General features: G+C 39.3%; 1 protein-coding gene across 2 annotated transcripts; it reads right to left on the bottom strand.

Annotated features, from left to right (window-relative positions):
• Positions 1-517: 517 nt before the first annotated feature.
• LOC103024053 (SLIT and NTRK-like protein 5) lies at positions 518-21,392 on the bottom strand. Of its 2 annotated transcripts, none has more exons than XM_007232253.4 (2): positions 20,700-21,392; positions 518-4,752 (listed from the first exon to the last, which is right to left on the bottom strand). In XM_007232253.4, the coding sequence occupies exon 2, from the start codon at positions 4,699-4,701 to the stop codon at positions 2,098-2,100; it is 2,604 nt and encodes an 867-aa protein (XP_007232315.3). In that variant the 5' UTR covers positions 4,702-4,752; positions 20,700-21,392; the 3' UTR covers positions 518-2,097. The 2 variants fall into 2 exon arrangements, with proteins under 2 accessions (XP_007232315.3, XP_015456513.3); XM_015601027.3 differs by lacking the exon at positions 20,700-21,392 and adding an exon at positions 5,900-6,281.
• Between the last annotated feature and the right edge of the window lie 627 nt (positions 21,393-22,019).

The raw sequence follows: 22,019 nt of genomic DNA, 5'->3' as shown, positions 1-22,019 counted from the left end.
TTGTGATTTTGAGTCTGATTGAGGGAGCTCCGGCTCAGATGCGGCATTAAGATGCAGCAGGAAGCTCACAGCGGATGACTTAGCCTGCGGGTATTACGATCTTGACCCTGTCATTTTCATTCAGCGTAAAGCAGCCGATCTGCCGCTCTGGCTTCGTTGGTGGCGTTAGCGGCGGCGCTCCGGCCGGTACGGTACAGTACCCTCGCTGAGCAGCGCTCGGACTCGGAGCTCCGATCAGCTCTGAAAAATGTCTGAGCTCCACCTTCCCCCATTGATTGTGTTCTGAGCAACTCTGAACATTGGTTACAAGCATGTATTGATTAGCAGCGGCGCTAACGCTCCACCTAACGCGACCCTACGGCGCACTTACAGCTCAGGCCTCGGGGCCTAAGAGGAACCCAGAGAAAACAGAAACAGAAAACCCAACAGTTTCCATCAAATTTCCATCAAATTTCCATCAAGTCTCACAGCTTTGTTCATCACTTTTTTTTTTCCCCCAACAATGACGTACCGTGTAAGAACCTGACATCATATTTATTGATGACATAAACATATTTTGGTCAATATAGTGCAATAAGTGGAAAGCAATCAATCGAAAAAAACAATAAACAAATGAAAACAATAAGGGAAAGAGAATTTTGCGTATAATGCTCGTATAAAAATAGGTGTTCAAACATTAAAATATCAGTATCAGTATTATGTTACACAATTCAACATAATTATTATATTATTACTCTTCAATTCTTTTGTATCATCATTGTTTACGAATTTCTGATTGAGAACAACGTGTTATTAAAATACATATTAAGAATGAACGCACAAATTCATTTTTAATATATAATCATCTAATCGTTATTTATCATTATATTAATAATAGTTCCTCTAATGGTAGCTGGGAAGACCCTGCACAGGCCCTTCTCTCTCTCCATTGATATTCTCGATTCTCTCCATATAATTATAGATTTTTGATTTAGTTTGACTTTTTTTTTCATCGTTTCTTTGCTTTTTTTCCCAAAAAAGTGCAGACAGCATACAAAGACACTTTTTCTTTTGAAATCTTTAAATGAAGCAAAAAGTCAAGTCTCTGTTTGACATGTCGTCGTCGTCGCCGTCGTCGGGGGGGGGTCGGGGGTGTGCCACCGTCGAAAGAAAGCCACTTGTACAATGCAAGCTACAGTAAAATGATCAGAATTACGAACAGAAAGCTGGTACAGATGGGGAATGGTACAGGTAATATCGATGGAGAATCAAATAATGTGGAAAATACATGGCAAAGAGAGTATACCAATAAATACTTACTTACAGACTAGAGCAGAAGAATAGTCCTGCACAGTTAAAGATGCACTGGAGTACAGTTTTTACTGTCGGATGTCGGGTGATTTTTACTTTTACTTTACTCTTTATTCTTTATCTCTCTCTCTCTCTTTATCTGTCTTTTATTCTCTCTCTTTCTCTTTCTGACACTCTTTCATACTCTCTCTCTCTCTTGTGTTTTTTTGAAATATATACATATATATATAAACATTTCTGCGTTTCCTGTCGCAATAGTTCACAATATCTGCGTGATATTATTTATACTCCTGAAAAAAATGGGCTCGGATTAATCTGTACACCTACATTTACGCGTATTCAATCTTCAACTTAAAAAAATAGATTTTGCATCGTCATTTCTGTGTTTTTTTTTTGTTCATTTTTTTTTTATCACAACTCGTGCTTTCATCCTTTCGTTCGTTCATTTATTCGTTTTAGAGAGCTCTTTTTTTTTGTAAGTTGTTTTAGTTGTCGCTTCTGCTGCTGCTGCTGTTTGCTGCAGTTGTTCCTGTAAATGTCGTGTAGCTTTGAAACTTAAAGAAATACAGTTTGGCACACCCCGCTGTAGGACTTGCTTTTTTTCTGTCGTTTGCTTTTTTCGCGTGTTTCGTTCATTTTTTTCCGTTTCCCGTTAAAGAATAACGGTGTACGCTGTTGCCCGGGCACCCTCCAGCTTCAGATGGTACGTCTTAAGTAAGTAAGAGGGTATAAGGGTGTGTACTGTAAGGGGAAGCTTTTTTTTACAGTACAGTAAAGTGTGTATTATTATTGTTAACGGACCATGGTTTAAAACTGGCTAAACGTGGTCTGTTTCTCAAGAACTTCGAGGTAGTCCGGCTCCACTTGGAGTTTCGCCTTTAGTTCCAAGTACTCGTTCCTGTTGGGCTCCACGTAGACAGTACTTGGCGCCGTGCCGTACAGCACAGTCTCGGGATGTAAGTACTGCCGCCTGACGTCGAAATTCGGGTTGTACGTGTACGCTCCAGGACTGGGGTACTTGTACTCGTACCTACTTCCAGTGCTGCTGGGTGTGGCCTTGTCCGGCTCCAGGATCCCTCTGAAGAAATGTTCGGCGTCCTGAACCGTGGACGGCTCCTCCCGAGGCTCGATGGTGCTGACCGTGTAGTTCGGGCTCCGCAAGGTGGGATCCCGCTCGTCTTCGGGCGTATTCCTATAGCTGACCACCTTCAGCTCATGCAAATCGGGGTAATCCTCGACAGCGGTGCCCTCCCTGGACCTGTAGATGGGGTTCTTGCACATGTGGCCCAACGGATGCGGGATGTACTCGTAGACATGGCCGGCGGGAGGCTTGACCTTAGGAACAGACCGGTTGCTGTAGAGGCTGTACTGCAGGTTGAAGGAGCTAACATCCGAGTTGTTGGTGCTGGTGCGGTCACTCTGCGACTTCTTGCGCCGCTTCATGACCACTACAAACAGCCCAGCAGCCACAAACACAGACATAATGAAGACCAGGAGAAGGCTGAGGATGAGCACGGACAGCGGCACGGTGCTCGTAGGGGTGTTGTACCTCAGTGGCATCTCCGTGGTGGTGATCCTGCCCGCCAACGGTTCCTCAGAAGGAGCAACGGTCGAAACGACTATATCCGAATAATCCGGGCACAAAAGCTCAGCAAGGACTCCGCGCATGTCTTTGCCGGCCAGCCTCTTTGGAGTCGCGCAAACGACATCGTTAACCACGGTGCCGGAGTTGAGCTGCTCCAGCCATATTTTCATCCCTACCACGTCGCAAGAGCAATCCCATGGGTTCTCGAACAGATCGATCTGCACCAAAGCCTTCAGCTGGTCCAGAACCCCGCTCACGGGCAGGTTCTGGAAGTGATTGTTGCGCAGGTTGAGTCTGGCGAGCGACAGAGTGGAAAAGATGCCTCCAGGCAAGGTTTTGAGAAGGTTGTTGTTGAGGAACAGCAGCTGCAGGTTGGGCACGAAACGAAACGTACCTCCCACAATCTCCCGGATTTTGTTGTATTCCAAATACAGGTACTGCAGGTTGTGAAGCCCAAAGAACATTTCTGCAGTGAGCCTGTCGATCAAATTGCCATTCAAGTAAAGCCTGCGTAGGCCAATTAAATCCCCGAAAGCCCTGTCCTGTATAAGCGCTATCCGATTGTTTCCCAAGTGCAACAAATCCAATCCTTCGGCTTCCACGAAATCCGATCTGCGCACTATGGGGATGTAATTCCCTGTGAGGTACATCTTTTTGGGATTGTATGGCTTGGGCTTTAGATCCGATATGCTTTCAATCTTCCTCTCCTGGCAGTTGACATTCAGCCCGAGGTCAGAGATTTGCAGGTTGCACGTGCAGGCCGTGGGACAATCCAAAGGCACGGGGGATTTGGTCTGGAAAGCTATGATGGGTCCGTAGTTGTAAGGGTTGGCCGGGATGCGAGTCGTGGGCTTGGACCTGGTCCTGTTGGACTGCCGGGTGCCCTTGGTGGGTCTGGAGGAGGATCTGAGCACGGCCGAGGAAGTGGCCGAGGCTGTCACCACGGCTGGAGTCGTCTGGAAATATCCACTAGTGCTAAGAGGAGGCGGCGGACGCATCTCGTACTCCGAAATGGCTCTTCTGGGACAAAGCTCCTGCTTGGAAACTTCGTCAAGGTCTCGGCCGTGCAGCCGAAAGGGAGTCTCGCAAACGACCTCCCCGACCAACGCTGTGTACGCGATGCTCTCCAGCCAAGCCTTGAGTGCAATCAGCTCGCACGAACAATTCCACGGGTTCTCCTCCAGCTGTAACTCCACCACTTTGTCCATGTGCTCCAGAAGACCGATATACGGGAACATTTTCAGCCTGTTTCCCCTGAGGTCCAAATGGGTCAAGGGCACGTTGCGGAAAATGTTCGCGGGCAGAGACGACAGCAGGTTGTCGTTCAGAATGAGCACGGTCATGTGGTGGAGCCTGCTGAGAGCATTGGGCTCGATGATGCTAATAAAATTGTAATCAATTTGAAGGTATTCCAGACTCTCTAATCCAGCAAATGTATCGTCCCTTAGCACGTCGATTTTGTTGTTGTTCAAGTGCAACCTCTTTAATCCCTGGAGTCCGTTAAATGCCCCGGTCTCCACGTCGGCGATGTCATTGTTGCCCAGATGCAAAATGGTGACTCCGGTGTAGTTAATGAAGTCGTTGACGGACAGCTTTTTAAGCAGGTTGCCCGTCAGCAGGAGGTGGTAGGTGGAGAAATGCACTGGGCTGATTTCCGACAGCCTGACGATGCCCCTGTTCTCGCAGCTGACGGTCAGGATGCCTTCTTTTTCCTCGCAAGTGCACAGATTCCTGCAGATCTCCCCATAACTGTCGTACATCTCCACCAGGCTTAGAGAAGCTCCAACCAGCAGTGTAATCGGCAGTATCCAGACATGCATTTTCATGGGATTGGATGACCCAGATCACTGTAGTGCGGCTGCAGACCTCGGTGTCATCTGGAAAAAGAGAGAGAGAAAGGGGAGAGAGGGAGGGGGAGAAAAAAAAGGCAAATTAGTGTTTTTTTGAAACATCAAAAACATCAACATTTAGGGGGTTATTCTCTTTGGGGATTAAATAAAGCAGAGAGGAGCTGTCAGGGAGTCACTGTACTGCGTGTTGAGCGAGCGAACGAGGCAATGCATCAAGGATTGGAATTACCTTCAGGGTATGCAATAATTACATTCTTTGAATTCGAGAACAACAGTGTGGCGTTGAGCGTTGAACGTTTGAGTATGACCAACGTCAAGTTATGCTTAAGCTTTTATAACATTTAAGAGAGAGAAATGGAGACAGGTTTATGAACTTACTTCTTGCAAAGAGGATAAAAAAGAAAAAAAGACAGATGAACCAGTTCAGAGTGAGATAGATGCCTCCTTCCTTCTTTCTTTCTTTTCTTTTTTTTTTGCCTACCTGAGCTCATGCCAGCCAGTCGGGGTGATTTATGCAATGCTATGGATCACAAATTCACCTTCGGCTCGGCCAACGAGAAAAAAAGCTCACGACGACGAAAAGCGAGACGAGCTAATCGTGTAACAGCAAGACAATGCTAACGATTGTGTGTGTGTATATATATATATATATATGTGTGTATATGTGTGTGTAGTTGGATATATAAATATATCTTGGGTGAGCCTCATTTGGAGAGAAGACAAAAAAGAGAAAGAGAGAGAGAGATAGATAGAGAGAGAGAGTGAACGAAAAAAGGGAGCAGCTAAACATTTTTTCGCTCGGCACTGCGCAATTTGAAGACGCATCCCCCCCTAAAAAAGCCCAAATCAGCGGTTGCAGGGCGGAATCGGGACTTCAGAGCGAGCGAACGAGTGCACGCGAGGAGAACCGGTGTGTGTGTGTGTGTGGGGGGGGGGGGCGTTAGAACACCGGAAAGATCCGTTATTTCTCTGGCAACGGTTCAGAAATGCACGTTAGAAACCTTTAAACAGTGAAAACAACCCTTTAAAAATAGGCGCAAACATGCATTTCATAGCAACAAACACATAAACATTAAACAGTGTGAATAAGAGATTGAGATACGTGCGGCAATTCAACATCCAAGTCTCTCGCGCTCCCTCTCTCGCTCTCTTATTCTCTCTCTCTTTTACTCACCCTGCATATTTCAGTGGTGGTGGTGGGGTGGGGGGGTCCGTTCTTATTGCCTCTCTCGCGGAGGTACATACATACATACGAACGCACGAGCGAGCGAGCGAACGCACGCGCTGCAACCCTGAAAACAGCTTAAAAACAGCGTTAAAACAGCGTTTGAAACAGCGCGAGCTCGCACACAAAAAAAAACCACAGACAGACAGAGAGAGGTCGGTTCTGGAAGGCTCGTGCTCGGCTCCGGCTTGGTGTCGACCGGCTCGCGCGCTCCTATCTCCTCCTTACCGGAGGCTTCTCGCGCGACGTCATCGCGCGCATCTCCAAACAAAACGGGGATTAAAGCGTTTTGTAGGCGCTCGCGTGATTCATGCAAATGAACTCCGTCTCTCTCTCTCTCTTTCTCTCTGTCTCTCTTTCTGGCTCCTTCACGGGCACGCGCGCTCGCACGCACACAGACACTGACACACACTCTATAACAGACACACACTCATACACACACTCTCTCGTGTGTGTATGAATCGTGTGCGTGTATATGAGTGTGTATACACGCATATTTATGGCATATAGATTCCCATACATTAAAAAAATGTATGTAAAAATGTAAAAAAAAAGTATATATGCAAAGAGAATCCAAAATAAAAAGGTATAAAATGTTAATAATAATGGTATCAACACTAATCATGAATATCAAGCCTCTCAACCAATCAAATCGTCTCAAAATATATATTAAATATAAGTTTAAACAAAACAAAACATCTCTCCAATCTCTAAAAAAACCCATTGTCTACTTAAGTATATCACTTATTTTACATACCCAGCTGGGTCATACATTCAACCTTTAATAAACCATAGCTCACTAAAAGTAGAAAATACTATGTTTAACAGATTGTTAACAATAAACTTACTTTTAATATATTCCCACCACTACCAATCTGATTACTGAACATCTGATCTTAAAAACACAAAAATTAAACTAAAACTAAAACTAATAGAATATGAACATGGTGTTTAATTAAAAATAAGTTACTGCAAATAGAAGTAAAAATGTTCCTTTTTTTATTCCTCCATCCAACTGTTTTTAGAAATGGTGATCAAATGTTAAATGATAGAATACTGATTATAAAGGCAGAAGGTTGAGGACGTTATGTTGATTGAACTTTATGTTATGTTGAAAAAACATTTAAAATTAACCCGTTTGAAAGTTTGAAGATGTCGGAAAAATTGTTAAAAGTATTTTTTTCAGTATAAAACTTCATCTGCTTGCCTTAATTAGTGTGATTAATGTAATCAAAGTATAACCCCCTGCAATAAACAAGAACTAAAACAAAATTCAATGTTATGTTTTAATATTATGTAAAGCTATTATGCCTAATATGTTGGTCTTTCAAAAGTAGTAAAGTATTGAAACATTAAAAAAAATGAACATGTATCTCTTATTTTTATTTATTTAAAAATTAGTGATTATCCTGATTGAAGCATTACCTGTTAGAGGTAAGGAACACGATTGCACTAAATTGATAGAATAATTGATAGAATAATTTGCAATGTTGTTAATATTAAAATATTCACACTGCTTTTTGGATTTTTCTGAATTATTATTATTTTGCATATTAATTGGACAGTCAAACATGAATCGGATCGAATTGACCTGAAAAGACCATTGCTGTTACTGACAAATGAACATAACAGGAGGGTTAAATGTTGATTTAACATTGTTTCAATGTTTTATATTTTATAAAATATTTGACCACATTTCTATGTTGAAGGTCGCTTGTGTGTCAGCTGGGTTACATATTCATGCATATATCGGTTTAATTGTTTATCTTTTTATACATTTTCTGGGTCGTACCAATAAAGCAAAGTATCTGAAACCCTTTTCCGAAGCTCCGAGCGAAAAAAGAACCAGCGTAAGACTCTGCCGACAATAGTGCAACTGTTCGGCCGCCAGATCAGCCTGATTCAGTATTCCAGATCCATAGCAGCAGAACTGCATTCGTGGCCAAACTCCACTCGCCCGAGAGCGAAGAGCGCTGGAGGAATCTGATAAACCTGAGCTCAGTAAACTCTATATATAAACCAGAACACCACCAACAACATCATCTGGTTAATGGTTCAACCGAAATAACCAAAATATCTACACTACTGTAAGATATACAGCATCAATAACATCATAATTCTATAGGTCCTAACGTAGAGCCTGGTGGAACTCCACAAGACCAATAAAATCACTTCACTTCAATAGTAAACTGAGGGTTCTAGAGGTTCTAGGGGTTAAGTTAGTCTTGGAGAACATTTTTAGTTAGATGTTAAGAATGTTAAAAGTGAATTAAACTGTCTATAACTGTCTCTCAAAGATCTAAAGAGATCTAAGAAGACATAAATGGATGTACAGGACCATGGACAGCTCCAGTCACAAAATACAGTACATTATTATTATTATTATTATTATTATTATTATTATTATTATTATTTGATTTTTATTTTTTTTTATTATTAGCCTCATTATTAGGGCTCCAAATAATCTGGTGTTTATTTTTTCAGATTAGTTTGATGAATCTTCATTTCAAAAAATGACAGAAACAGCAGAACGTGAGATTTAAATGGCCTTTAAATGCCCAGAGTTTGTTTAAATTTGAAATATTCTATATGTTGTGCTTTAATACATAATACATGTTTTATTTAATAGAAAGAAATAATAAAAAGACATTAAATATCAATAAGATCTCTCTAAATCAATGAGATTTTATGGTGAATTATGGAGATTTTTTAAATGTCTATTTACTGTAAGTAGTCAACAAACGAACACAGCATGTGACTTAAACTTGGGTAAAAACTGTTATTATATAAGAATATTTTTCTGTAGTTTAAAACTGCTGGGGTCAAAATGATCCCAAACATAAAAGGTGTTAGTAAATTTAGTGGTAACAGGAGGCTTAAACAGAAAAAAAACCTAAATATCTACACTACTGTAAGATATAGAGCATCAATAACATCATAGTTCTGTAGGCCCTAACGTAGAGCCTGGTGGGACTCCACAAGACCAACAAAATACCAAATCAATACCAATAAAACCACTATACTCCAATAGTCAACTGAGGGTTCTAGAGGTTCTAGTGGAGAACCTCTTGGAGGTTCTCCACTAGAGAACATGGATGTCTTGGAGAACATCTTTAGTTGGATGTTAAGAATGATAAAAAGGGGATTAACACTGTCTATGACTGTCTCTAAAAGATCTAAAGAGATCTAACAAGACATAAAGTGATGTACAGGACCATGGACAGCTCCAGTCACAAACTATAGTACAATTTTATTATTATTATTATTATTATTATTATTATTATTATTATTATTATTATTATTATTATAAGCTCCATCATTAGGGCTATAATGAGCATCAGGTGATTATTTTTTAAGATTAGTTTGATTAATCTTAACTTCAAAAAATGATAAAAACCGCTGAACTTGAGATTTAAATGGTCTTCAAATGCCCAGAAGATGTTTAAATGTGAAATCTTCACAGAGAAATGATCCATTATTATCATCGCTTATCATATCAAGTAATTGTTTCATCATTCCAGATTATACAGAATAAAAAACAAAATATCAGCACTACTGTAAGATATATCATCAATAACATTATAGTTCTATTGGTCCTAACGTAGAGCCTGGTGGGACTCCACAAGATCAACAAAATATCAAACCAATACCAATAAAATCACTATATTCAGATATTTTTTTGTATAAAGATTAATACCTGAATAGTAACTGAGGGTTCTAGAGGTTTTAGGGGTTAAGTTTGTCTTGGAGAAGATCTTTAGTTAGATGTTAAGAATGTTACGAGTGGATAAAGAGATCCAATAAGACATAAATGGGTGTTTAAGAACATGGACAGCTCCAGTCACAAAATACAGTACAATATTATTATTAGCCCCATTAGTAGGGTTAAAACTAATGAGTATTTTGTTGCTCTTTTAGTCTAATGAGTATTTTTCTGATTATTTTTATTAATCTTAGATAAAAACATTGATTGATTTTGCTATTTATAGGTTTATGTTTGAGTAAAATGAACATTGTTGTTTTATTCTATAAACTACAGACAACATTTCTCCCAAATTCCAAATAAAAATATTTAAGTCATTTAGAGCATTTATTTGCAGAAAATGAGAAATGGCTGAAATAACAAAAAATATGCAGAGCTTTCAGACCTCAAATAATGCAAAGAAAACAAATTCATATTAATAAAGTTTCATAAAGAGTTCAGAAACCATAAAAAATTGGTGGAATAACCCTGGTGGTTTTTAATCACAGTTTTTTTTCATGAATCTTGGCATCATGTTCTCCTCCACCAGTCTTACACACTGCTTTTGGATAACTTTATGCTGCTTTACTCCTGGTGCAAAAATTAAAGCAGGTCAGTTTGGTTTGATGGCTTGTGATCATCCATCTTCCTCTTCATTATATTCCAGAGGTTTTTAATGTGTTAAAATGAAAAAAAAAAAAACTCATCATTTTTAAGTGCTCTTTTATTTTATTTCTCAGAGCTGTATAAATGAAGTTGGGAACATCTGAGCACCATGCCCACTTTCTCAGAAAAACAGAGAACTGTGGACATCTCTGCTGAGCACAATAATGATTTCCACAAACAAGTCTGATCATTATAGAGGAATTCTAAAGAAAGTAATGCAGTTCTGAGTATCATACAAATCTCCTTTATACAATGAAGGAGTATAAATAGATAAAAATGTTATTTCATGGAAAGTCTGAGAACCGTGGGCATCTCCACAAAAACCTAAGAGAGAGCCATGTCCTTCTGACCATCATAAAAAAACTCCTTTATTAAATAAAGGAGCTTAAATAAATTCTATTTAGAATCTCTGAGAAACATGGAACGCTCCACAAACAATTCTGAGCACCATTCCCATTTTCACAGAAACCTGTCAAAAGCCTGTAGAGTGATGTAATGATCTCCACATCATCTATAGAAAACCACCAGGAGCTTCTCTAATGCAGTTCTGCGTATCATACAAATAAAGGGCTATAAATAAACGACATGTGGAACATCTGAGAACTATGTGCCACAAGTATCTTCAAAGAAAAGCTGATCAACATGCCCATCAACATATCCTGAGGAAAACACCACGAGCATCTCCTTTATAAAGTAAAGGAGTATATATATATATATATATATATATATATATATATATATATATATATATATATATATATATATATATATATATATGACAAAAAAGTACATTTAGAAGAGCTGTGGACATCTCAAATAAATTCTAAATACTAAAAGCTCTATGATGACATCATGAAGAACTTCCAAGACAATTGAAAATTACAAATTAGAAACTCTCCTTTATAAAATAAAAGAGTTTAAATAAATTACATTTTGATAAATCTCAGAAGCAAGTATGTTTTATGAAGTCCTTTATCTATTTACATCCCTTCAGATCTTTGTGGAACTCTTTAGATCTTTTTTATATCTCTTCAGTTCTTTGTGGAACTCTTTAGATCTTTTTTTATGTCTCTTCAGATCTTTGTGGATCTCTTCAGATCTTTTTTTATGTCTCTTCAGATCTTTGTGGATCTCTTCAGATCTTTTTTATATCTCTTCAGATCTTTGTGGAGCTCTTTAGATCTTTTTTATATCTCTTCAGTTCTTTGTAAATTACTTTAGACCTTTGTGGGTTGCTTTACGTCTCTTTGTATCATTTTACATCTCTTTACATTTTTTATATCTCTTTAGATCTTTTCATATCTCTTAAGATTTTTTTTATATATCTTTAGATCTTAATAGATCTCTTTACGTCTTTGTGGAGCTCTTTAGATCTTTGTAAGTCTCTTTAGATCTTTTAAATCTTATTTTAGATCTTAATGGATCTCTTTGGAAATTAGTGGATCTCTTTAGATCTTTTTTTATATCTCTAGAACTTTTTACCTCTCTTTGAATCTTTTATATGTCTTTAGATCTGTTTATATCTCTTTTGATCATTTTTCATCTCTTTAGATCTTTGTGGACCTCTTTAGTTCTTTGTAGATCTTTTTAGATCTTTGTGGATCTCTTTATATATTTTTAGATCTCTTATACCTTTGTAGTTATCTAAATATCTTTTTAGTACTCTTTAGATCTTTCTAGATTTTTGTGGATCTCTTTACATCTTTTTATCTCTTTAGACCTTTGTGGATCACTTTAGATCTTTGTGAATCTCTTTAGATATTTTTTTTTTATCTCTGATCTTTTTTTTTTTAGCTCTTTAGATCTTTTTGGATTGATCCACAGTGTCCTTACTGCTTTATCGTCTGTCTTTCTATGTTTCTGAGGAGATAAGAAGAGACTGAAGATGCGTGGAGTCCTTTATGATGATCTGGTTTTCTGTGGAGGTAATGAGACGAGATAATCAGATGTTTTAATGAGATACTCGTGGTTCTCAGATGCTTCAAATGTCATTTATTTATAGTCCTTTATTTTATGAAGGCGATCTCTATGATGCCCTGAATTCATTTAGATTTTCTTTTGTCTCTTTTTGAAGAATTGTTTTTGGAGATGTTCATAGTGATAATTATTTCTTTATAGATGCCTATAATGCTTTTATTCACTGTGGAGAAATATATCATCATTTTTTGTATAAATATCTCTAGACTGGAGCTGTTTATGGTCACTTTATCTCTTTATATCTCTTTGTAATGGAGTCATGGTGCCGTGTTGTCATCCACACCTTCAACATCTATTTAAAGATCTAATCCCAGATTAACTTTCTAACTTATTTTTACTCTAGTATTGATTTTTATGTAAAACTGTTAATTTGGTGATGTTACTGGGATCAGTTTGATCTTGTGGAGTACCAACAGGCTCTATTTTAAGGTTATTTATGCTATTAATGCTATAAGTTGTAGAAATGTAGTAATTTTAAGTGAAGGTGAAGGATCATGAGTTTTCACACTGTGAACCACAGTGTTTTGTCTGAACTCAAACAAATTAAGCCTGTTTAAATTAAAAATGGAATATTTTTCCAAACATTACTCAACTATTTTAAGTTATAACTTGTTATAACTGAGTTTAGTGTTTTTTATTTGCTTCTAATACAATATATTTGCATACTTGGAGTGTCCACCTTTTTTCTGACACTCACCGTCAGTGTGTAGTCATTCCCCTTTATGCTTCCTTAAATAAAAAATGTGTACAGTAGATCATACAGTATATAATAATTAGCTGCCTGGTCTCTACTGTAAGAACAAGCAACATTTTTTTAAAATACAGTAACTCAGACTCTATTGTACTGTTCTCTCTATAGCATTTTATTTCTTTATCTATTTTTTTATGAGTATTTAAAGAGAAACTTATGTAATTCTTACTGAAAACAAAAACCAAAACAGGAAAATTAATTGAATATTTGAAAAAAAAGAGATCACTTAAAAACGATGAGTTTCTTTGATTTTATCAAATTATATAATCAAGAGGAAGATGGATGATCACAAGCCATCAAACCATCAAACTGAACTGCTTGTATTTTTGCAACAGGAGTAAAGCAGCAAAAAGTTATCCAAAAGCAGTGTGTAAGACTGGTGAAGGAGAACATGATGCCAAGATGCATGAAAAAAAAACTGTGATTAAAAACCAACCAGGGTTATTCCACTAAATATTGATTTCTGAACTCTTAAAACTTTATGAATATGAACTTGTTTTCTTTGTATTATTTGAGGTCTGAAAGCTCTTCTGCATATTTTTTGTTATTTCAGCCATTTCTCATTTTCTGCAAATAATAAATGCTCTAAATGACCAATTAATATTTGTATTTGGAATTTGGGAGAAATGTTGTCTGTAGTTTATAGAATAAAACAACAATGTTCATTTTACTCAAACATAAACCTATAAATAGCAAAATCAGAGAAACTCAATGTGCTCTCAATGTTTTCCAGAGCTGTGAATGTTAAGGTTACTGTAATTTTGAGAATCAAAATCATCATTAAGCAATTTTGAGAATCATAGAAGTCTCCTTTTTTTTAAATAAGAGAATATGGATAAATGATGTTTTGGAAAGTCAGAGAACCATGGGGAACTCATTAGAATATCTGATCTTCTGGGAAAGCTACACAGAAATGTTGAGGCTGAGAAAAGATCTGTAGATAAATGAGATAAATGTTGAAACAATGAAAGAGACCCTGGCTGTTTCTGAGAAGATCTAAAGAGATGTAAAGGGACGTGGAGGACCGTGGACAGCTCCAGCCAAGAGACATCAGGCCCATTATACAGCGTTCCAGATTAAAAATGGATGGGTTTTTTTCTCTAGTGAAGATGAGCATCTCTGGCATCTATAAGGGACATATATAACCCTGGTATTAGACTAAAAAGCATTTTGAATGGAGATTTTCCATTTTCCAAAAATAAGATTTAGTCTATGATTCAGCTTTTTATAGGCCCAGGCAACTGACCTATATGGATGTTCAAATCCTTTGAAGAAAATTTTAGGAAACTCAAAAAGCAAAAAGCAGGTCTGAGAATCTCTTTTAAGAAATACCTTTTTAAAAGTATAGTATAAAAACAGGTAAGATATAAAAAAAACACCAAAAAGGATAGCTAAAGCAGTTCTGAGCATTACAGAAATGTTCTTTTTAAAATAAAGGACTAAAAATAAATATATTATGGAGAATTTGTCCAAAGAACATCATTAATATCTTTAAAAATGACTGGCCATCATAGAAATCTCCTTTCTAAAATAAAGAAGTATATAGATCTGAAAAAATAAATAAATAAATAAGATTCCACTTCAGTTTCTAAATCAGTTTCTCTGATTTTGCTATTTATAGGTTTATGTTTGAGTAAAATTATCATTGTTGTTTTATTCTATAAACTACGGACAACATTTCTCCCAAATTCCAAATAAAAAAATTTAAGTCATTTAGAGCATTTATTAGCAAAAATAAAAAGAGAAATGTTTGAAATAACAACAAAAAAAAAATTGGTGGAATAACCCTGGTTGGTCTTTTATCACAGTTTTTTTTTCATGCATCTTGGCATCATGTTCTCTTCCTCCACCAGTCTTACACACTGCTTTTGTATAACTTTATGCTGCTTTACTCCTGGTGCAAATATAATTTAAGCAGTTCAGCTCATTGACTTGATGGCTTGTGATCATGCATCTTCCTCTTGATTATATTCCAGAGGTTTTCAATTTAGTAAAATCAAAGAAACTCATCATTTTTAAGTGCTCTCTTGTTTTTTCTTATTTTTTAAAGAGCTGTATATACAGTATAATGAAGCTTCGGAACTGAAAGCTCCTCAGAAATGTTGAAGCTGGGAGAGGACAGATAGATGTTAGAGCAGCCGGTGACACCATGGCTGTCTCTGAAAAGATGTAAAGAGATGTAGAAGACCTTGGACAGCTCCAGTCCAGAAATATCAGGCCCATCATGCAGCATTCTAGCAGAAAAATGGATGGCATATTTCTCCACAGGCCTCATATCAGGAATGCCTGAGTGGCGTGGAAAGCTCCACAGAAGCTCAGAGAACCACAGGCAGCACTGTGCACATTTACAAATCAGTTCCCTACATCATGATCATCATAAAAAAAAACACTGAGATCAGAATACCATGGATAACTCAGAAGAAGATCTAAAGAGAACCATGGCCATCTTCTAAAATATAAGCATTTGTGAAGCAAATCCAAGCAAAATACAAATCTCCTTTAAAAAAATAAAGGAATAGAACTAAATTCTGGAGAAAAGCTGAGCACAATGCCCATTTTCTTTGGGAATCCAAGGCACTGAAGCACTAACCTAAAGACATCTTCAGAAATTTAGCACCGGAGGCTTCTGTGAAACAATTACGAGCACTGACGAAATCTCATTTTTGAAAACCTGAGATCCCTGAGCATCTCAAGAAACACAAAAAACGCTCTAAAAAAAAAGAGCTCTCAAGAAAATCACAGAGCACCACGATCAAAGACGTTCTGAACATCATGGAAATCTCATTAAAAAAAAAAACACATTGGAGCACCATGAAAAGCCATCTCCAAGAAAAGCAAGAGCGCCACAAAAAACATCTACTCAAGAACATCTGAGCATCATGGACCCAACCTCAGGAAATGCAATTTTTACACATTACAAGTGTCTACTTAGGAAAATCTGACCACCACATCAAGACCTGAGCTCTCTAGATATCCCCACATAGAAATCTGGACACCATGGGCATCAGCTTAAGAGAAATAGAGCATTGTGGGCATCTTTCTGTACTAAAAGCAGCACTGGGCACCATTGCCATCTTTAAAGCAATCATAAGCACCATGGGCAATCTCCACAGAAGATCTTGCCCAAAGACTGTGGGCTCAAAAATGGGCATCTCCACATGAAAACCTGAGCACTGGGGATACTCTATCGCCTCATTGACAGCTGAGCACCATGGGCATCAGCTTGGAAGAAATAGAGCTTCATTGGCATCTTTTTGCACTAAAAGCAGCATTGGGCACCATTGCCATCTTTATAACAATTTGATCAACTACCTAGAAACATCTGAACACATTGGTCATCTCTTTTGGAAAAATTGGGCACCATGGTATCCACAAACCAATTCTAAGAACCATGGGCAATCTCCACATAAGATCTAAAGACTGGGAAATAAAATATCAGAGCATGGTATCACCAAAGAGCACCGTGATATCTTGTGGGCATTTTCTCAAAAAAATCAGAGAACCATGGGCAATCTTGTCATAAAAAAGCTGCCCGACTTTAAACCAATTATGGGTACCAGCTTAAGGGAAATAGAGCATTGTAGGCATATTTTTATACTACAAATGGGTACCATGGCATCTTCACAACAGTTAGAGAACCGTAGGCAATCTAAAGAGGATCTAAAGACTGTATACTCAGAAAAATCAGAGCACCATGATATCTTGTGGGAATCTTCTCAGAAAAATCAGAGCACCATGATATCTTGTGGGAATCTTCTCAGAAAAATCAGAGAACCATGGGCATCTCTTTAGAAAATAAAAAACTGAACACAGAACCCAAATCTGAAGCAATTCTGAGAACCATGGGCATCTCCACATCAAAACCTGAGCACTGTGGATATCTCTTTATTAAAACCTGAGCACCATGGTATCTTCAAACCAATTCTGAGAACTATGGGCAATCTCCAGTCTAGAAAATCTAAAGACTTTGGACTCAGAAATAAAAAATCTGAGCATGGTATCACCAAAGAGCTCCATGATTTCTTGTGGGCATCTTCTCAGAAAAATCAGAGAACCATGGGCATCTCGTCATAAAAAAAGCTGAACACCGTGACTGGTTTTAAACCAATTATAAGCACAGTAGGCATCTCCACAGCAAAACCTGAGCTCTCTGGATATCCTTTAATGGAAGGCTGAACACCATGGGCATCAGCTTAAGAGAAATCAGAGCAGCATGGGCACCTTTTTTTTTTTAGAAAAAGCTGAGCACCATGGCATCTTCAGACCAATTCTGAGAACCGTGGGCATCTCCACATCAGAACCTGAGCACTGTGGGTATCTCCTCACTGAAAGCTGAGCACCATGGGCATCAGCTTAAGAGAAATCAAAGCATCATGGGCACCTTTTTGTACTAAAAACTGAGCACCACTGCCAACTTTATAACAATTTGAGCTTGTTAAATTGAGATTGTCTAAATGAGCTTTAGATACAAAACTGAACATTATGGCCAAATGTGAAGCAATTCTGTAGACCATGGGCATCTGCATATCAAAACCTGAGCACTGGATTATATATCTCCTCATTGAAAGCTGAGCACCATGGGCATCAGATTAAGAGAAATAAAGTATTGTGGGCATCTTTTTGTACTAAAAGCACCAATGGGCACCATTGCCATCTTTATAGCAATCTTTCTAGGAAAATCTGAACACAGTGGGCATCTCTTTAAAAAACTGAACACCACGCCCAAATCTGAACCATTTCTACTCATTGAAAGCTGAGCACCATGGACATCAGATTAAGAGAAATAGAGAATTGTGGGCATTTATAACAATTTGAGCACCTACCTAGAAACATCTGAACACAGTGGGAGAACTCAGAGCATGATGGGCATCTTTTTATACAAAAAATGGGCACCACTGCCATCTTTAAAGCAACACTAATCACCATGGGTATCTGCCTGGGAACATCTGAAGACAGTGGGCATCTCTTTAGGAAAAACTGAACACCATGCCCAAATCTGAAGCAATTCTGAGAACCATGGGCATATCCACAGCAAAACCTGAGCACTGTGGATACTGTATCTCCTCATTGAAAGCTGAGCACCATGGGCATCAGATTAAGAGAAATAGAGCATTGTGGGCATCTTTTTATACTAAAAGCACTATTGGGCACCTTTGCCATCTTTAAAACAATTTCAGAACTTATCTAGGAACATCTGTACACAGTTCAGGCATCTCTTAAGGAAAAACTGAACATCATGCCCAAACCTGAAGCAATTCTGAGAACCATGGGCATCTGCACATCAGAATCTGAGCACTGTGGACATCTCCTCATTGAGAAATAAGAGAAATAGAGCATTGTGGGCATTTTTTGTGCTAAAAGCACTATTGGGCACCGATGACATCTTTATAGCTGAGCACCATGGCCAAATCTGAATCAATTCAGAAAATCATGGGCATTTCCACAAGAAATCTGATTGCATCTAAATTAAGAGAAATCAGATTACATTGGAATCTTTTTATGACAATCTGAACACCACGGGCATCTCCACAGACAAATCTGAGCACTGTGGGCATCTCTTCCTGAAAAACCTGAACACCATGGCCGTCTTTAAAGCAATTCTGAGCACTATAGGCATCTCCACGGATATTCTCAGCACCATGGCCATCTTCTCAGGAGAGCAAACTGAGCACTGTGGGCACGTCTCAGCATGGGCATCTATTCATGAAAAGCTGAGCACTGTGCCCATCGTTTAAGCTATCCTGAGCACCATGAAAAAACCCTACGATGCTGAGCACTGTGAGCTTCTCCCGAGCAAATACTTATCTCAGCACCATGGATGAATCAAAGGATTTACTGAATATCTAAACACTTTGGCCATCTTATCATGAAAAAATAAAGCCTGAGCACTATTTGCATCTATTGATTAAGAAAAAACAAGCATTTTTCTATATTTAAAGCAACATTTAGCAGAAGGTAAAATGCTTTACAGAACATCTGAACACTATGGGCATCTCCACACAACATGTAAAGACTGTGGGCATCCACAGGCATCTGCTCAGGAAAATCAAATTATTGGAAAACAGGAAACTCTGAGCACTATTGGCATATTTTTTGTGAACAGCTGAGGAAGATGCCCATCTTTAAAGCATCTTTACAGAAAAAAATATTAAAACACTGTGGGCAGCATGGTTTCTCAAATCTTCCTCTTCAGGGGAATCTGAGAACCGTGGACATCTATTCATGAAAAGCTGAGCACCATGGAAAAAGCTGAGCACCACAAACGTTTAAAATTTCAGAGCACTATAGGCTCTAAGAAAATCCGAACACCGTGGGCACAGGCAAATTTAGAGCACCATGGCATCTCCTCGGAAAAAAAATCCAATCGCTGTGAGCATCTCTTGATAAAAAGCTCATAAAAAAGCTGAGCGCCGTGCACCAAGCATCCTCAAAGCAATTCTGATCACTGTGGGCATCACCATCATCAGCCTTTTTCTGCTTGTGAAAAATCTGAACTAGAAAAAAAAAAAAACTGAGCAACATCATCATTAACATGATCATGATCATCATCTCTTTAGGAAAATCTGAGCGGCATGAAAAAAAAGAGATGTAAAACCCTGTGAAGAGCTCGAGCTTGAGAGAGAGAGAGAGAGAGAATCTGAGGATGTGGGAAAAGAAGAAGGCAGGAAAAAGCTGTAGATAAATCTCGACACCCACGGACACACATTTCCATATAGGAAAAAATCAGAGCTGCTGCTCTAAAGGGGGGGCGATCTGCTCTGTGGGCAGCTTTTAGAGGCGGTCTGATTAATTAAGTCGAGAGAAAGACAGAGAAAGATCTACAGCAGTAGTGATTTTGGGTTTGTTTTTTTTTTGGTGGGGGGGGGGATTTTTGAGGACCGCGGATAGCTCCAGTGAAACGTGCTTGAGACCTACAGTTACATTATAATTATAGCAGCTCTGTTAAACGGGTTCAGAACCATGTAGAGCTTCTCTAACATAGATTCAGAACCTAAGACAGCTCCAACAAATTGATTCAGAGCCTTAGATGGTTTCAATTAATGGATTCAGAACCTTAGACAGCTCAAATTAATGTATTTAGAAGCTTGGATATCTCCAAAAAATGGATTCAGAACCTTAAATAGCTCTGAATAATGGATTCAGAACCTTAGATGGTTCCAATTAATGGATTCAGAACCTTAGACAGCTCCAACGAACGGTTTCAGCACCACTGACAGCTCCATATGAATTTTTAGGACCACGGAAAGCTCCTTATGTATTTCGGCACTTCGGACAGCTCCTCTAACGCCGTTCCAGGACCTGGGAAAGCTCAAAATAAAGCAACGGGAGGTTTCAGGACCGCTGAAAGCTCATATGGAATGCTTTCAGAACCTTAGATGGTTCCAGTTATTGGTTTCAGAAGGTTAGACAGCTCCATACGAATTTCAGTAGCTGTCAAAGCTGTTTTTTAGGACCACAGACATCTCCATGTTTAGCAAACGAGCGTTTTCACCACCACGGACAGCTCCCATATGAAATTTCAGCACCGCGAACAGCTCCACTGCAGCACAGATAGCTCCACATCGTTAGTGATAAATGGCGTTTCACTCTCATTCACATTCCTCGCTCCTTACCAGGCTGAGCGTCTCCGTAGCGCGAGCATCACGACCCGCGCCGTCTCCCCTCGTCCTCCTCGCGGTATTCCCACCATCCGCCGTCAGAACGCCGGGAGGACGTCTCCACACTCTCATCTGATATCCAGCTTTTTATTTTTCCTCCAGCAGCTGAAGAGATAACGACCAATCCAAAGCAGATCAAAGGAGATCAAAGGTCCGGAAACGTGCAGAAACGTGCCGACGCGTCCTGAAGCATCCGCGCGTCGCCGGATTTCAAAGCGGTGGTGATACGTGCGCGTGAGCAGGCTCCAGAAGGTCCGCGTGAGCCGAGTCCATCATCCACTACGCCAGGCGAGGAACCGGAGAAATGCTGGCTTCCCCCGGCAGACAGCGGCGGTACAGCTCTCTCTACCTCTCTCTCTCTCTCTCTCTCTCTCCCTCTCTCTCTCGCTCGCTCGCTCTCTCGCGCACGCACACACACAAACACACACACACACTCGCGCAGACTCGCCCTCTCGCGCACACACACACAAACACAGCCTTCCTAAAGAGTCTTTATGTCCGAACGGCTTTTTTAAAAAAAAAAAAGCCACAAATCCTGATTCTCATCAGCTCGTATTTGTCTTCTCACTTCGCCTCCCGTCGCTTTTTTAATTCTGATTCGCCGAAGCTTCGTCGGGCTTCATCGGGTTGCCATATCAACCAGCGTTTGGGCAAAAAACAGCCGCAACTTGGGATGTCATTGGCTCGCGCGATTGGTGAGAATATTTTAGCACTGAGAGAGAGAGAGAGAGAGAGAGAGAGAGAGAGGTAGAAAGGAAGAGCGGGGTAGAGAGAGAGAGAAAGAGAGGAAGAGAAATATAGAGAGGGGTAAAGAGAAGGGGTAGAGGGAGGGATGGAAAGGGAGGTTGGGAAAGAGGAAGAGGGATAGAGAGGAAGAGAGGGGTAGAGGGAGATCAGAGAGAGAGGTAGAGAAAGAGAGAGAGGTAGAGAAAGAAAGAGAGAGGGAGAGAGAGAGAGAGAGAGAGAGAGAGAGAGAGAGAGAGAGAGAAAGAGAGAGGTAGAGAGAGGAAGACAGATAGAGAGAGATAGAGAGAGAGAGAGAGAGAGAGAGATGGGGGTGAAAGAGAGAGAGAGAGAGGTAGAGAGAGAGAGAGACCTATAGAGGGCAGTGCGGGGTGATAAAAGAGAGACAGGGTTTTAACGAGTCAGTCTGTCATAGCTCACACACACATACACACACACACACACACACACACACCACACACACACACACACACACACACACACACTCACACACACACACAGTCACAGAGCGTGTTTATGTAATCACTGTAA

This window comes from Astyanax mexicanus, chromosome 21, assembly GCF_023375975.1.
Source record: "Astyanax mexicanus isolate ESR-SI-001 chromosome 21, AstMex3_surface, whole genome shotgun sequence".
Classification (NCBI taxonomy): domain Eukaryota; kingdom Metazoa; phylum Chordata; class Actinopteri; order Characiformes; family Acestrorhamphidae; genus Astyanax; species Astyanax mexicanus.
Note: the sequence above shows the minus strand (reverse complement) of the source record. Positions and strands in the feature narration are given on the sequence as shown.